The 15,784-nt window shown below is 45.6% G+C and overlaps 1 protein-coding gene across 16 annotated transcripts in view; it reads left to right on the forward strand.

The window, feature by feature from the left end:
* ARHGEF28 (Rho guanine nucleotide exchange factor 28) overlaps positions 1-15,784 on the forward strand; it is a 289,077-nt gene that overhangs the window by 207,952 nt on the left and 65,341 nt on the right. For 15 of the 16 annotated variants that reach the window (XM_038530837.1, XM_038530833.1, XM_038530839.1 and 12 more), the window contains 8 exons: positions 104-227; positions 560-692; positions 6,134-6,189; positions 7,241-7,289; positions 9,358-9,502; positions 9,577-9,704; positions 11,314-11,454; positions 15,103-15,350. In XM_038530837.1, the coding sequence (XP_038386765.1) occupies positions 104-227; positions 560-692; positions 6,134-6,189; positions 7,241-7,289; positions 9,358-9,502; positions 9,577-9,704; positions 11,314-11,454; positions 15,103-15,350 (1,024 nt within the window). The remainder of the gene's footprint in view (positions 1-103; positions 228-559; positions 693-6,133; positions 6,190-7,240; positions 7,290-9,357; positions 9,503-9,576; positions 9,705-11,313; positions 11,455-15,102; positions 15,351-15,784) is intronic. The other variant, XM_038530838.1, reaches the window with a different exon arrangement.

Raw genomic sequence — 15,784 nt, forward strand, 5'->3', positions numbered from 1 at the left:
AAAAAAAAAAAAGTGTGTGTGTGTGTGTGTGTGTGTGTGTGTGTATACTGTTTTCCCCCTTTTTAAGTCCTGATAAGCTGTGGTCACAGATTCTGTTTTGTAGGATTCAAGAGGAAGAATGGGATAAATACATCATACCTGCCAAGTCAGAGTCTGAGAAATACAAAGTGAGCCGGACCTTCAGCTTCCTCATGAACAGGATGACAAGCCCTCGGAACAAATCTAAGGTAATCAAAGTCCTGTGCCTGTTGAGTCTACGCGTAACTGGTTCTGTTCTGCGGTCGCCGGCGTAGTCTCCCCTTGGACGCAGTGGTCTCAAATGTGGTACACACGTCCTGTAAGACCCTCTGCCTTCTTACGGGGTGTGGTCCAAGTCTCTAGGAGTGCAGCACGACTGTCACCCAGCCGGGACTCGCGGGTACGCGGCGTCCCTCCGCACGCAGGCCTTACGTTCAGACGGGGAATGTCGAGGCATTGTATGGCCTGTGGAAGTACCTTGGCTCTCAGCGTTTGTCTCTCTTCCTTTCTCCCCACGCGGCTGTTGCTGTTGTATCCGAAGACGAAAAGCAAGGATGCCAAAGACAAAGAGAAACCGAGCCGACATCAGTTTGTCCCCGGAACCTTCTCTGGGGTTCTCCAGTGTTCCGTTTGTGATAAAACGCTCCTGGGGAAGGAGTCATCCCAGTGTTCCAGTAAGTCTGTGGGCTCAGTGTGTGCTGTCCCTGCATTTTGCCTCCCCAGACAGTCAGCTCCAGGAGAATAGGGCCGTTCCTTTTCTTTTAAGTTTTATTTATTTCAGAGGGAGAGAGAGAGGCTTCAGCAGACTCTGTGCTGAGTGTGGAGCCTGACGCGGGTCCCAACCTGAGCCCAAACCGAGTCAGGTGCTCACCTGCTGGCACCGCCCAGAGACCCCAAGGCCAGGGCCATTGGGAAGCAGGGTTCCATGAACCGTCGTTGTAGCGCCGCCCGTGTGATCTAACAGCTTACAGAGCAGGGACCCTGTGGACAGCTCCGGGGCTCTATGTGCTCTAGTGACGGCCCCCGGGGCCCGGCCCGCCTGTGTCACTGACTGCTTGGTGTGCCTACCTGGCTGTCGCAGCAGCCTCTCAAAGGTTGCATGGCCAGAACGCAGCTTGGCTTCCCTGTCCTGCGGCCCCATCGTCCCGCGTGGCAGCCGTGTTGCCCAGGCAGACGTGCACGGTGACATCTGGGGGCCGTCCGTAGGTGTCCCTGCCTCTTGCATCCCCATGCAGCCTGCCAGCCGTCCTCTTAGCTTGGGCTTTGGACCGCGTTGGCCGGCCTGCCCTGCTGCCCACGTCACCCGGGGCTGAGGTCGCCATCTCAATAGCCTCTAGCCTGCTTCCCTGTACTTTCACCAGACGGCACAGTTCTGAAAACACCTGCTGTCGGAACGTCAGGGGCTGAGGGCATCCTGGGTCCCGGAGCACCTGGCTTCCTGTCAGCCCCCGGGGAGGCCGAGGCCCCACGACGGCCACCAGGCCCCGTCGCCCCTGCGGGCCTGACCCCTTGCCCTCACCCCTGCCTGGCACCTGGCGCCTTTGCTGTTCCCTCCTGCTGGCCGGGCTCCGGCCTGCCCCCCCGCCTCCCAGGCCTCCCTGGGCCCGCTCCCGCCTGCCACTCCCCCAGCCCCGTGTGCTCCGTGGCACTCTCGGGCCACCATCTGTCACCGGCCCGTGCCCGCAGCAGCCCATTCGGGGGCCTCAGCACCTGGGGACCTGTCGTCTGCAGGCCCCACGAGACAGCAGCCCACAGGCCCTGGGCCACCCGCCTGGGCTCACAAGCGGCTCCCCCCACCCGGCCAGGCCGGTGGCCCTTCCATGTCGCCCCGGTCGGCGCCTTCACCCCTTGGCTGCCCTCGTCCGGAGGGCGTCTGCCGCTGCCCTTGTTGCAGCGCCCACTGGGAGCGGCCACAGCCGCTGGGGGCCTCCCTCCCAGTTCCCCGGGCCGAGCCCCCGTGGAAGCGCAGTGGGCCCCACACCCGGCGCCCCGGCCTGCGCACCTCACTCCCTCCCCCTTCGCCTGCTCCGTGTCCTGCGGCCTCCCGACCTTTACCTGCTCAGTAGCCCTTGGGGACCGCGACGGTCGGTGATGCTCTGTGACCCCGCGGCAGCCGCGACAGAGCCCAGCCCGCGGGCTGCCACTGCCGGGCAGTTACGGACGGCCACGGACCCGGGCGGGGGCTGTGGTGTGGCGCAGAGCCACGGGGCGTCGGGCGGGCGCAGGCCTGGGAAGGGACCCCCACAGGGAGGCTGTGCTGAGCTTTGAAAACAGTCATTTTCTTCAAGATTTTATTTATTCATGAGAGACACAGAGAGAGGGAGAGACCCAGGCAGAGGGAGAAGCAGGCTCCATGCAGGGAGCCTGATGCGAGACTCGATCCCGGGACCCCGGGGTCATGACCCAACCTGAAGGCAGATGCTCCACCACTGAGCCACCCAGGTGCTCCAAAAATAGTCATTATTATTATTTTTTTAAATGCAGTAGGACTCCTAAAAGACAAAAAGTTTAAGGAAAATTTTAAAATCATCCAAAAATCTTACAAACTACAGAAGATGGCTATTCGTATTTTCATGGAGTCCGTTCTAATTATTAAAAAGCTGGCTGTTTATACTGTTTTATTGGATTTGAAATACGTTTACTCCTTATTGTACATTTAAGAATTTCCCAATTTTTTTTTCACTACAAAAATGTGGTAAGGGGCATCCCTGTACATATAATGCTATCCACATCTATCTCTCTTTTTAAAGATTTTTTATTTGTTTGAGAGTGAGAGTGCAAGCTGTGGGGAGGGGACTCTCTGCTGAGGGAGGACCCCCGCCCTGGGCCCGGTCCCCGCCCCTGGCAGTCAGGGCTCAGTCTCAGGACTGACATCGTGACCTGCGTGGAGATCGAGTCAGATGCCTGACCAGCTGAGCCACCCAGGTGCCCCCCGCACTGTCCTCGTCTTCAATTACCTTACGTTCTAACATCAGTATATGTTACATGTCTCCTTTAACCCACAGTTGTTTGGGTTTTTTTTTAAAGATTTTATTTATTGGAGAGAAGATGGGGGAAGAGCGGGAGAGCACAGGTGTCAGAGAGGGGGAAGCAGGTTCCCCTCCACCAGGGAGCCGACGTGGGGCTGATCCAGGCCCAGGGATCGGGACCCCGGCCAACGGCAGCTGCTTAACTGGCTGAGCCCCCCCAGGCACCCCTAACCTACAGTTTTTTCACAAGTTTTAAGATTTACAGTTTTTAAGAAGAGGAGTGTTGGAGGTTTAAACCTTGGTTATTCATTTTTTTTTTTTTTTTCACGGAGCAGGAGATTTTGACATGTATAAGCTCAGCTGTTATTAGTAAATCTTAGGCGTGTATTTTTGTATATGAGGGTTACTATTTCTAATCTTAAAAACATATAAAAACATAGGTATTCAAAATTCTGATGCTTGCATTCTTTTCCGTGAAAGCCTGATTTGCGAGGCTTTTTTTGGTTTTTGCTTTTACAAATACTGTATTTCTATGAAATTATTTTTGTTTATAAATAGATTTCACTGCTTATATTCAGGTGTTACATTATTTGGTGCACAGGAGTTCGCAAATCACAGCTTTACTGTGAATTTAGCTTTCATAAACATAAAATCACTCTTTTAATTTGTTGCCTTTGGCATTGCTTTTTACCTTGTCTAAATTAATATTCCTCTTGCTTTCCTTTTCTTTGCATTTTCCCTATTTCTGTATTTTTTTAATTTTTAATTTTTTAAATTTGGGGCAGGTGTCTTTAATTTAGCTATAGTTAATCCCATTGAGAGATAGTTTTGTAGCAAAGACTTTTTAAAATTGTTTACACTTTTATAGCTGTCAACTATCTTGTAGTTCTTTGCTCTTTTCCTGGATGTCTGATTTATCTATTTATAGATAAAAAACGTGTTTTTATGTGCTTAGGGATTTGGCAAGATAAGCTCTTGTAATATTGACTAGTGGTAATTCTTAAAGCTTATACTTGAATATTCTTAAATTTCTCTTACATTTACCCTTTTTGCCCCTAGACTCTATTGGTAGACTAGATTATTAAATTACTACTTTTATGTTGTATGTTTAATCTTTAAAGAATAGTGTCCCATTTCAAGAATAATTTGATATTTGTATTCAGTTCTCTGTCTCTGCTTACAGAGATCTTTTAGATATGATTCTTTGTTTAGTGGGTTTTACTGATTTCCTCTCCTTTTCTTTTCTTTTTAAAAATAAAGCTGATTGATTCTTGAACTTTTTATCTCGATTCTGCTCTTATAGTTTGAGTAGGAGTTCAGGTAAATCTTTTTTTCAAAAGGATTGTTGGAGTGATCTGTTTTCTGAAATGTTGTATATCTAAGGAGGAGGCATATTTTTGCTTCCTTCTTTCACACACACAAAAAAAAGACTTACCTGGCTAAATAAATTCCTAGGCCAAAACCTTTGCCCCAAAGACCCTGTGAACGCTGGTCGGTGAATTTTGGGCAGTGACTATTACAAGAGAAAAGTTTGGGGCCTGTCTGACCTTATTTCTTTGTTGGTGACCTGCTTTTTTCTGTCTAGATGCTTGAGAGCTTAAAATTTTTCAATCATACAGATATTGTCAGAGTGTCTACAGAATAGATATCGTTTAATTCCTAGAAAACAGTGAGACCTTTTGATTTTTGCCTTTTCTTGTTCTTTTTTAGCTCAGTGAAAGTTTTTGTCAGTTGTAGCTTTGACTCTTGGCTTCTGATGTAATTTTTTTGATTTCTTCCTTGGAGAAGTATGGTCTATATTACCTTTTTGGTGTGACATCTTCTATTTTATAATTATACCCTCCTTTTTTTTCTATATTTGGGATGGAATCTTTCAAGTTTTATTTCCCAGTGCTGCTTTGATATTTTTGTTGAATTGATTCTTCTCAGTTCGACCCAAGTTCTGCTTTCTTGTCCCACAAAGCTCCATCTCCCTCTCATCGTGCTGGACTGTTGTCAGGTCCTCTTCTCCCTTCATGGCCTTTGAGTCCTATTTTATGTCTATTTTGTGTCCCTGAGGGGAAACACATTTCAAACATCTAAGTTTTTCTTCTCTGTTTCTTCTCTGATGATTTAATAATCATCCAGTGGCTTCATTTTCCTATGAGTTTTCAGTCTAACTTTGTGGTATCTTATAGTTTCTACCTTTTTTTCCCCCTCATTCACTTGTCCTGGAAGGAGGAGAGAGCAATCTGATTTCCACGTTTGCCAGCAGGACCAGTACGTCAGGATAATCCTGACCTCTGTTCATTGACCATTGAGGTATTGGCTAAAATGCCTCTGGAGACTCCAGTGGGAGGAAGTTGGGCCCACTTCTCAGTGGGTTATGGGCACTTTTCCAGGGTGGCTGGGATGGACCTAAATGGGACTTTCTACCCACCAGGAAGGATTCTTTCTAATGAAGAGTGTGATAAGTCACAGGCTCCTCCCTCTGCAGTGTGTGTGGTTGGTGGGACGAGAGGGTCACGGTGGGTAGGGTGGAGGCTGGCAGGGAGGGAGGGCAGGAGGGCAGAAAGCGGTCTCCGGACACAGGGGCAGCTTCCTGTGAGGATAGCCTGCATCTCTGAACCAGCGGGCAGAAGGGGGCAGACAAGCTCTTCCCTTCTTGGAGTGAAACTGAAGCCACGTGTTTTGTGGCATAAGACAAGCAAGTGGCCAACTTGTCTCTTGGAATGCGGCTGCCTGTGGTTGGCGGCAAGTCCTCCTGGAGCCTGACTCCAGGAAAAGCTCTTTTCAGCATCGTTGTGGCTTTGCTTTCTTTCTTTCCATCCTGCAAGGCATTGTACCTGGTAGGGAGTGGGCCATTGCCACCAGCCAGATGTCAGAAGTCCCTTGCAGTGTAGGGCACGTGGTGGTAAATGAGTTCCCAGGCGGACGCAGGAGTGTGCATCGTGCGTAATTGCAGGCTTCATCACTGGTAAGACTCGGCGCAGAAGGGGAAAGATACCTCCAAGGAAATGAAAATATGAACCATGTGCTTGTGCTCAAGTCGTGAGGCTACATGTGACTTAGTTATTTTTCCTTCTGTTTCCCCAATATTTTTATGTGCCACTTTTACGATGACCAGTAAAAGCACCATGTCACCTTACTCATTTTTTGTCTTGCAGACTGTAATGCAAACGTCCACAAGGGTTGTAAGGACGCTGCACCTCCGTGTACCAAGGTGATCTGTCATTTGTTTTACATGGGCATTTGTAGCTTTGTTGCTTCCTTGTCATCTGTTTAGGTTTTTGTTCTTTTATTACTGTCTAGATTTGTTTCTAAAGTAATCATTATAGTGATTAAAAAAATCACATGTTCAAAGTGCATAGTTATTTCCTGGAACTGTACACTCTTCGGAAATAGGAAAAGCTCAGATGTGGCCACCTGTGTTATAAGGTACAAGTAGGTCAGTGTCTCTGTTGAGAACTGCTAGGTTTACAGTGTAGACCTCAAGCACATCCGTATGAAGTCTAGAGCAGTAATTCTCAAACATCAGCAAATGTCAGCATCACCTGGAAGACCTGTTAAAACTAGATTTCTGGGCCCCATTCTCATAATTTCTGATCCAGTACAGTTGGGGTGGGGTCCGAGAATTTGTATTTCTATCAAGCTCCCAGGTGGTACTGCTGTCTTGGGACCACACTGTGAGGCCCACTGGAATAAGGGACTGGGCTCTGAGTTTGGGATCCATCACATCTATTTGTTTCCTACTCTAACGTCATGTCAGAAATGTGAGTGAGTGAGGTGATGATGCTTCAGAGAGAATCTTAGGGGTCTCGCATCTCTGTGCCAATTGAAACCCACAGCGTGCCCGGTCACACAGTTGAGGGTAGTGTTTCAATACCCACGGGTGTTGTGGATCCTAGGCAGGAGGGTTGGTGAGAAGGAGGAGGAATGAGTAGGAGGAAGGCTGTGCCGACAGGAGCTCCTCCCTCAGTCTCGGTCTGGACTCCTGAGTTGGAGATTTCTGCTTCCCAAAGACTTTGAATAAAGCCAGGATATTCACGATGCGTGTTCACGAGGCATGCCTGCATTACAGCTTGCACGTCTCATTATCCCAACATTTTTGTCTTTGGTGCATTTAATGTCTTTTGCTCTAAATTCTTTTTTGTTTGAATTAAGATCCCAAAAACAATATACATGAGAACCCTGTGTAAGTGGGTGAGCCCTTTTTTTATTTTAGCCAGATGGAATTTAATCTTATTTTACATGTTTCTAATGTTCTTTACCAGAAATTCCAGGAGAAATATAACAAGAACAAACCGCAGACCATCCTTGGAAGTAAGTGACGTGGAAATGACAATTTCATGCCTACTGTACTTTTCTTCCAAGGCGTAATACCTGCTCCTTTTGTTTTCTCGTTTGTCCAAATGTTTCTTCTTTCCTTACACGTGATTAGTATAATATTTAATTATACAAGGAGGTCAAGGATGGTATGAACTTCTATGCCAGCCTAGTAGCCTTAGTGCTAGGTGTACTATATGATCTTTTATTTTAGAGAGGACTATGGGGGGATGTGTTAGGATATTGCCTCAATTCTACTTGATAACATAGTGTAATGGGCACTATTGATTTAATAGCAACCTTTGAGGGAAAAGAAAACATGACATTAAGCATACACGACTTTGTTTTCCTAGCATTAACACGTTCTTAACTATACACATACCTATCACGTGCTTCTTCAGAATCAGAGTTAGGGACAAAACCCTAAGGTTTGGAGTCTCCAGGCCCTGATGTCCATTATTATAGTGACCTGGTCCTGCTTATTAGCTGGGCCTGAAGCTGTGATCTCATCGCCTCCTTTAGGATGACAATGATGAAACTTCAAGGCACACTGCTGTTTTTCTCCATATGGTTAAATTTGGTGCTTCTGTTTTTCCTTGAATTATATATTGCTTAATACGAAGCAGTATTTCTTTTTTTTTAAAAGATAGATTTATTTATTTATTTATTTATTTATTTATTTATTTATTTATTTATTTGAGAGAGAGAGAGAGAGAGAGAGAGAGAGAGGCAGAGACACAGGAGGAGGGAGAAGCAGGCTCCATGCAGAGAGCCCAACGTGGGACTCGATCCCCAGTCTCCAGGATCAGGCCCTGGGCCAAAGGCAGGCGCTAAACCGCTGAGCCACCCAGGGATCCCCGAAGCAATATTTCTTACAACTCACTGGCAGCCTTTGCCAGTAGTTGACATCACACGCAAGAACCAGGGACCATCATCTCCTAAGTCTGAAAATCTTTCCGTTTGTTGTGAGAGGCTGCAATTTGTTCTGCCTCAAACATTGTGTTGCCTGCCATTTTTAAGTTTAAGTTTGTGGTCACTTTTCCTTCGAATCTCTGACAGAGTGACCAGGTTTCCAGAACCACTTGAATCGGGACAGTACAGTAGGCAGATCCACGGTGATGTGTGATTGGGGTGTGATGTCATACAGGTTAAGCTAGTGCAAATAATCACACCTGTGACACCGTGGACACCCCTGCTTGGACAGAAGTCCCTTTGACTGTAGTTGTCAGGCACTTTTCAACTGCATAAGGTTAAACATGACAATAAAAGGATCTTAAAATTGACACAACTCCTTCTCTTTACTCTGCAAGTTGTGAAAATAAAACTGAATCATCGTGTCTAAAATCCCTTGTAGTACCCCAGGGTTCCGTGTTACGTATTCATTCTCCTCTGCTCTATCTACAATACTGTGGGACTGAGACATTTTCCGAGGGTTGTATAAGGTGCACATCCAACGTAAAAGCATTTTATGCCCGTAACAATTTAGAAGAAAATGTTCAGAAGACATTTAGGAGAAACCAGGAAGGTGCTGAAGCACCCTATAGTGTTCAGTATGTGAGAGGGAGGGGCTCAGCTTGACCGGCAGGTTTCGTTTGCCTCAAATTGTCACCCTGTAAAGAACAGACTCCCCAGCGTCATTCCAATCCACTGACCTGCTCTGTGTGTGTGTGCATATGTGCATGATTGTTGGTACGTACAATATGCATTCTACTAATAGTGCTAATAACACCTTGCGTCTATTTAAAGCCGCTGTAAGGAGCACAAGCAGTGGTTTATGGGAAAGCTCTCTCAGTGTTTCCCCATTCCATTTTCTTGCGTGAGCCCAGCCACCCACAGTCTCCAAGTGGATCTGCTGATGCAGGCCTGCTGCATGGGGATCAGGAGGGGGTGACATGGAAGGGACATTTGGAGCAGGTGTCAGGATGTGGCCAGGAGACTGGTGTCAAGGCTGGGCCTGCGATGTATTAGAAGCAGCCCTTGAGTGTTCTGTTTCTTGGCTTTTGAGTGACTTTTGTAATTACTGCCCTCTGTGAAAACCGCATGAAGCACCCATTGTGATTTCCAGACTCTTCATTTCGAGACATCCCGCAACCCAGTCTCTCCTTGCACCCTTCTTCCTCCATGCCTATCGGATTGCCCACTGGGAGAAAAGAAGCTTCTGCCCAGGCCCATCCCTTGTCCAGAAGTGTTCCAGGCACTGCCTTGGAAAGGTAAGGCTTGGTGTGCTTTCTCCTAACACCCAGAGCCACTGTGGGAGCTGATGGTCCTCCCTCTTTCCCTCCAGCTTCAGAAGATCGGGGCTATCCCTGGAGTCTGAGAGTGACGGGAACAGCTGGAGAAGCAGGTCTCATTCCGATGAGCTGTTACAGTCCATGGGCTCTTCTCCCTCCACGGAATCCTTCTTAATGGAAGGTGAGGAGAAGACATGTTTGTTTGTGAGGATTTGCCAGGAGGAATTTTTCCCAAAGGATCAAACATATACTCTCTTTGGTGTTGATTGTTTTTTTTTTTTTTTTAATAATTCTGTTTCATGGCAACTTTTTGGTATAAAGTTTTTTTTTTTTTTTGATAAAAGAATAAAAATTTAGCCTCAGTGAATATTGCCAGGTAGTGGCCAAGGATATATTAAATAGACTTGTGGCATAAAGATAAGAGAATGAAATGCACTGTGTGCATGTTACTGTTTAAAAGGGTTTTCGAGCTACTGATGGGGGCACCTGGTTGAGCATCTGCCTTTGATTTCAGCTCAGGGAGTGACCCCCAGGTCCCAGGATCGAGTCCCACGTCGGGCTCCTTGCAGGGAGCCTGCTTCTCCCTCTGCCTGTGTCTTTGCCTCTCTCTGTGTTTCTCATGAATAAATTAATACATAAAATCCTTTTTAAAAATTTTTTCAATAGAATTTTGTTTATTCATGAGAGACACACAGAGAGAGGCAGAGACACAGGCAGAGGGAGAAGCAGACTCCCTGCAGGGAGCTGGATGTGGGACTCAACCCAGGTCTCCAGGATCAGGCCCTGGGCTGAAGGTGGCACTAAACTGCTGAGCCATCTGGGCTGCCCACATAAAATCTTTAAAAAAAAAAAAAAGAACTGATGAATTGGAATAGGGATCATATGTTAAAATACAAACTTCACTTAGTTAAGCTGGGCTTGCCGAGACTTCTGAGATCTGTATGCCCACCTGTTGCCCCTACTTCTAGGGACTAAAAGCATTTTTTTAAAGCATATTTTGTAAGATAGGATTTAACCTGGGGAACTGCGCATTGTATCCAAGCTGTATCAGTAAGTGAGGGAGGACCGAAGGAAAGGGGAGCAGCAACAAGAGAAAGGCCTGGACTCTGCTCCAGGAATCCACTGCTTTTATTTTCAACTCAAGTCTTTGAATCCATCGTCATCTCACACTGGCTCCTCTGAGCCGGACTCCCTCTGAGGAGTGCTGTTTGGGCAAACAGGATTTAGTTTTCCTGGAAGGAGTATATGTGTGTGATGGCAAACGCTGTCAAAAAAATCTCTACTCAGCTGTGCCTGGAGCCCTAGTGCCCTGCTTTCTTGTTTGTGTTAAGGACAGCAAGCCAAGTCAAGAGCAAATCAAGTGGAGAAGTACGAAATTCAGGTTTGAGTAGACACTGCAGAGTAACCTGGGGCAAAAGAGACTGTGTGTTTGAGGTCCTGTAGGCATATTGTGCATTCTGAAGGTTACCAAAGATTACAAAAACAAAATAGAGCACGTCAAAACAAACAAAAGAATCTTGAGATGTCTTGTTATTGTCGTCGTGTGTTTGGACGTAGTCATCATCACTGTTTTAATGATTCTTTGCTTTCATGCGAGCTGCCTCGATTTGGACCCTTTCACCAGTTTGGTTTTTGGGTGTCTCTGTTCCATATCAACCGCATTTGGGGTTAGTTGTTTCTGGGTTCAAAGCAGGTTTATTTTGTGAGATGAATCCGTGGACGTGGGTACTTTGGAAGGTGTTTGTTCGTGGTACCCCATTCCTGGCTTTTGTGTTCTACACGCACACTAGATGTCGTGGACTCTTCTCTATGGAGTGACCTCAGCAGTGACGCCCAGGAGTTGGAAGCAGAATCCTGGAGTCTGGTGGTGGACCCCTCCTTTTGCAATAAGCAGGAGAAAGATGTCATCAAAAGACAGGATGTCATTTTCGGTAAGCATTGAAAATATGCTCTCAGGCCGAAGCAGGGTGGTGGGGGGAAAGAGCATGGAGCTTGCAGTCCTCCAGGCCCGGGTTCAGATCTCCATTCTGTTCCTTGCTGGTCGCTTGATCTCAGACAAGTGGTTTAATTCACCTGGATCTTAGTTTTTCTGATGGTCACGTTTAAAACGCGAGACTTGATCGAGGCGTTCTCTGTATGTGGTACAAGGCAAATTTTATTCCTCAGATCCTTTTCAAGTTTACTTACACGTGGCCTGTACTTCTTTTACTGTAAGAATCACAGTGAATTTTCCCATGCTGTAATGCAAGGCAGCTGGGCATCCGGGTATGTAGCTCTGCAGGTTGCCCCATGCACCTGCGGGCACCCCTCACTAGACCCGGCGGATGGGCCGCACCTGGGTCACAGCAACATGAGCCTGAGTTCCATAGTTGTCGCTGTGAATTTCAACTCTCAGATTTTACTGTTTCAAACAGTTGGGAGCAGAGGCAATCTGAATTAGGGGAAGTTAGTTAAATGACAGATGAGTTACAGAAAAATAAAGCTTAAACCATTTAAAAATACAAAGTGGTTCCTCAGAAGTCATTCCCAGAAGGTACCCTACTTTAAAGATGGGGCTAGCTCTTCCTCTTTTTTTTTTTTTTTTTTTTTTTTTACCAATTCTTTGTATGCGATATGGGTCCCAAAGTCTGGTGGCGACGGATTCTTTCTCACCTGTGTCAGGTTGGTGGTGGTTATGCAGGTCAGGAGCATGGTTTGAAATCTGTCCGGGGCTGTATAGGTAGGAAGATGCTGTCCCTTTTACTTCTCTTGCAGTTTATATTATAATTTTTCTTTGTTTACTTATTAATTTAATACATTAAAAATATAATCTAGCCCATTTGGGATGATTTATCATGTGCAGTTGTTCACAGCATAGACTTTGGGGTCACAGGGGCTTGTAATCCAGAGAAAATCCCTCCCTCTCTCTTCATTGTCTTTAAGGATGAGGAAAATGATTCCTATTTTTGGGCTCATAATGGATAATTAGATAAAAGGATTAAATGAACTGATTTTAATAAGTGCTTTTAGTGCACAGTCGGTACAAAAAACATGATCAGAAATAATATTTTGGAGCTTGTGGGTTGAAGAGACTTTTGTGTATGATAAAATAATAAAGCTACGTTTACATTTGTTTACCCTCCATGGCTAATATTTCAGAGTCTTCCTCCCTGAGTCTGGAAATACTCACTAATCTCCAGCTGTACTTACGGTGCTCCCACAAATCATGAATTATTTCCTCTGATGCATTTTTATAATGGAAATAGAATTCACATGCCACAGAATTCACCCCGTGACAGTGTGCACTTTGGTAGGTTTTAGTACGTTCCTGGAGTTGTCCAACCATCATCCACTATCCAATTCCAGAGCATTTGCCTTCCTCCAAAAAGAACCCTGTGCCCTTAGCACACCCTCCCCATGTGCCCCCCGCCAGCCCTGGTGCCCGTGCACCTGCTTGTCCCTGTGGATTCTCCGACCCTGGGGATTTGGCACCAGCGGAGTCATACCATATGTGGCAGGCTCCTTCTCCTTAGTGTAGTCTTCACAGTTCATCCACGTCGTTTATCAGTACTTCATTCCTTTTTGAGGCTGTATGTCGTTTCACTGTGAATATACCATGTTTTGCTTAATCATCAGTTAATGTTAATGGTCATTTTGGACTATTTCCACCCTGGGGGAGGTCACATCATGACTTTCTGTTTAGCCATGGGAACAACTGCCAGATGATTTTCCAACGTAGCTGCACCACTTTACACCCCCACCAGTGACGTACTGGGGATTTTGCTTTGTCCGCATCCTTACCAACACATTTTTATTGTCTTCCCTTTTTATTACAGTTAGCCTCATGTGTGCAAAGTGACTTTGGGTTTGATTTGCATTTTCCTGCGAGCTAATGCTATTAGTGTGCTTATTGGTCATTCGTATATCTCTTTGGAGAAACACCTGTTCAAATATTTTGCCCATAGTAAAGTGGGTTTTTTGGTTCGTTTTTGTCTTTTTACTGTTGAGTTATAACACTTGTTTTAATACTCTGGATGCAAGTCCCTTATGAGATATTTTTCTTGCATTAAAAAAAATTTCAGTCCTTTTACTGGAAATGCCAGCATTACTCTTCCCATAGAAGCTTAGTAATTAGTATCATTGGCAGCTGCACTTTATTAAACATTGATATTTGAAAACCAAGCTTGTTGAAAAACATCTGATTGTATGTTTCTTGCCATATTTAAATTACCTGTAGTCCTACAGGTAATCCTACAACCTGTAGTCCTTGCTGTAGTCCTATGACCTGATACGCGTTTTCCTTGAACACCTCCGTTTTTGAGAAACTCTCTTTCCATAGACATTGCATGTAATTTTAGTAATCCATGCTAAGAGCTGAAATTCCTCTCCCCTAGTTTCTGTCTGTTGACTCCATCCATGTAAGAAGTCTCCTCTCTGTCCCTGGGCTGGCCCTTGGCTGCTACCACGCAGCTGGCCCACTGCCCTCTTTCACTTTTTCCTCTTTTGATGAAGACTGTTACTTGCTTGGAGGTTTAGAATGAGCTGTCTACTAGCTTTGGGCGCTCAGTTTATTCAGCTGGGAGTACAGATAAGATCTACTTACTCGGATCTGAGAAATAAGTAATGTATACTATCCGACAAATATTAGCACCTCTTGTGTGCCAGGCATTCAGTCTGGAAACCAGGGAAATAACAGCGAACAAAATGTGCACATTTCCTGCTCTCGTGAACTTACTTTGTTGTAGGGAGACAGCGTACATGACCTACGTACAGTGTAGTACAGGGTATGTGTAGAGTACATAGCAGAATGTAGGTACTGATACGTGCTGAGAAGGAAAATAGAATAGTAGGCTGTATCAAACAGGGGCACAAGGGTTTTAAATGTCAGGGCACACAGGGGAGACATAAGAGACAAATAATATTTGAAGAGACCTGGAGGACTTTGGGAAGGAGACCGATGGGTTTGGGAAGAAACCATCTCAGGGTGAAATAAGTCAATCGGAGAAGGACAAACATTATATGGCCTCATTCATTCGGGGAATATAAAAAATAGTGAAAGGGAATAAAGGGGAAAGGAGAAAAAATGAGTGGGAACTATCAGAAAGGGAGACAGAACGTGAGAGACTCCTAACTGTGGGAAACGAACTAGGGGTGGTGGGAGGGGAGGTGGACGGGGGGGTGGGGGTGACTGGGTGATGGGCACTGAGGGGGGCACTTGATGGGATGAGCACTTGGTGTTATGCTATATGTTGGCAAATTGAACACCAATAAAAAATAAATTTATAAAAAAAAAAAAAAAGAAAGAAACCGTCTCAGGCCGTTGGAACAGCAAGTGTGGAGGCCTTCGAGTAGTAGCTTACTTCCCCCCATTCCTTGGGCTGCCTTTTCACGTTACGCCCAATGTCTGTTGATCATCACACTCTGTTTCCTCCTGGAGAAAAGGAAATCAGTGCTGACTCTTGTAGTGAAAGAGTATCATCGTTCATAAATGTGCCCCCCCCCCCTTTTTTTTTAGTTTGTATAATGTTTGGGGTTTAGCCACTAATGGAGGTCACTGGAGTACTTGGCCATTAAAGCTTGTTTCTGCGCGTGTGTTTCAGAGCTTATGCAAACAGAGATGCATCATATCCAGACCCTGCTCATCATGTCTGAGATCTTCAGGAAAGGAATGAAGGAGGAGCTGCAGCTTGATCACAGCACCGTGGATAAAATCTTTCCCTGCTTAGATGAGTTACTTGAAATCCACAGGCATTTCTTTTATAGTATGAAGGAGCGAAGGCAGGAGTCCTGTGCTGGTGGTGACAGGAATTTTGTCATCAGCCGAATTGGAGATATTCTAGTACAGCAGGTAAGAGGGATGTGAAGGGCCTAACCTCAAACACCCAAAGGTTTGCAGACACTCTACAATGTTAAGAGCCTATGAAATAAGTCAGTCGGAGAAAGACAAACACTATGTGGTCTCATTCATTTGGGGAATATAAAAAATAGTGAAAGGGAATAAAGGGGAAAGGAGAGAAAATGAGTGGGAAATATCAGAAAGGGAGACAAAACATGAAAGACTCCTAACTGTGGGAAACGAACTAGGGGTGGTGGAAGGGGAGGTGGGCGGGGGGTGGGGGTGACTGGGTGACGGGCACTGAGGTGGGCACTTGATGGGATGAGCACTGGGTGTTATCTATATGTTGGCAAATTGAACACCAATAAAAAATAAATTTATAAAAAATAAAATAAAATAATAAAATAAAATAAATAAAATAAAATAAATAAAAAAGAGCCTATGAG

This window comes from Canis lupus, chromosome 2 (assembly GCF_011100685.1).
Source record: "Canis lupus familiaris isolate Mischka breed German Shepherd chromosome 2, alternate assembly UU_Cfam_GSD_1.0, whole genome shotgun sequence".
In the NCBI taxonomy this organism is placed as follows: domain Eukaryota; kingdom Metazoa; phylum Chordata; class Mammalia; order Carnivora; family Canidae; genus Canis; species Canis lupus.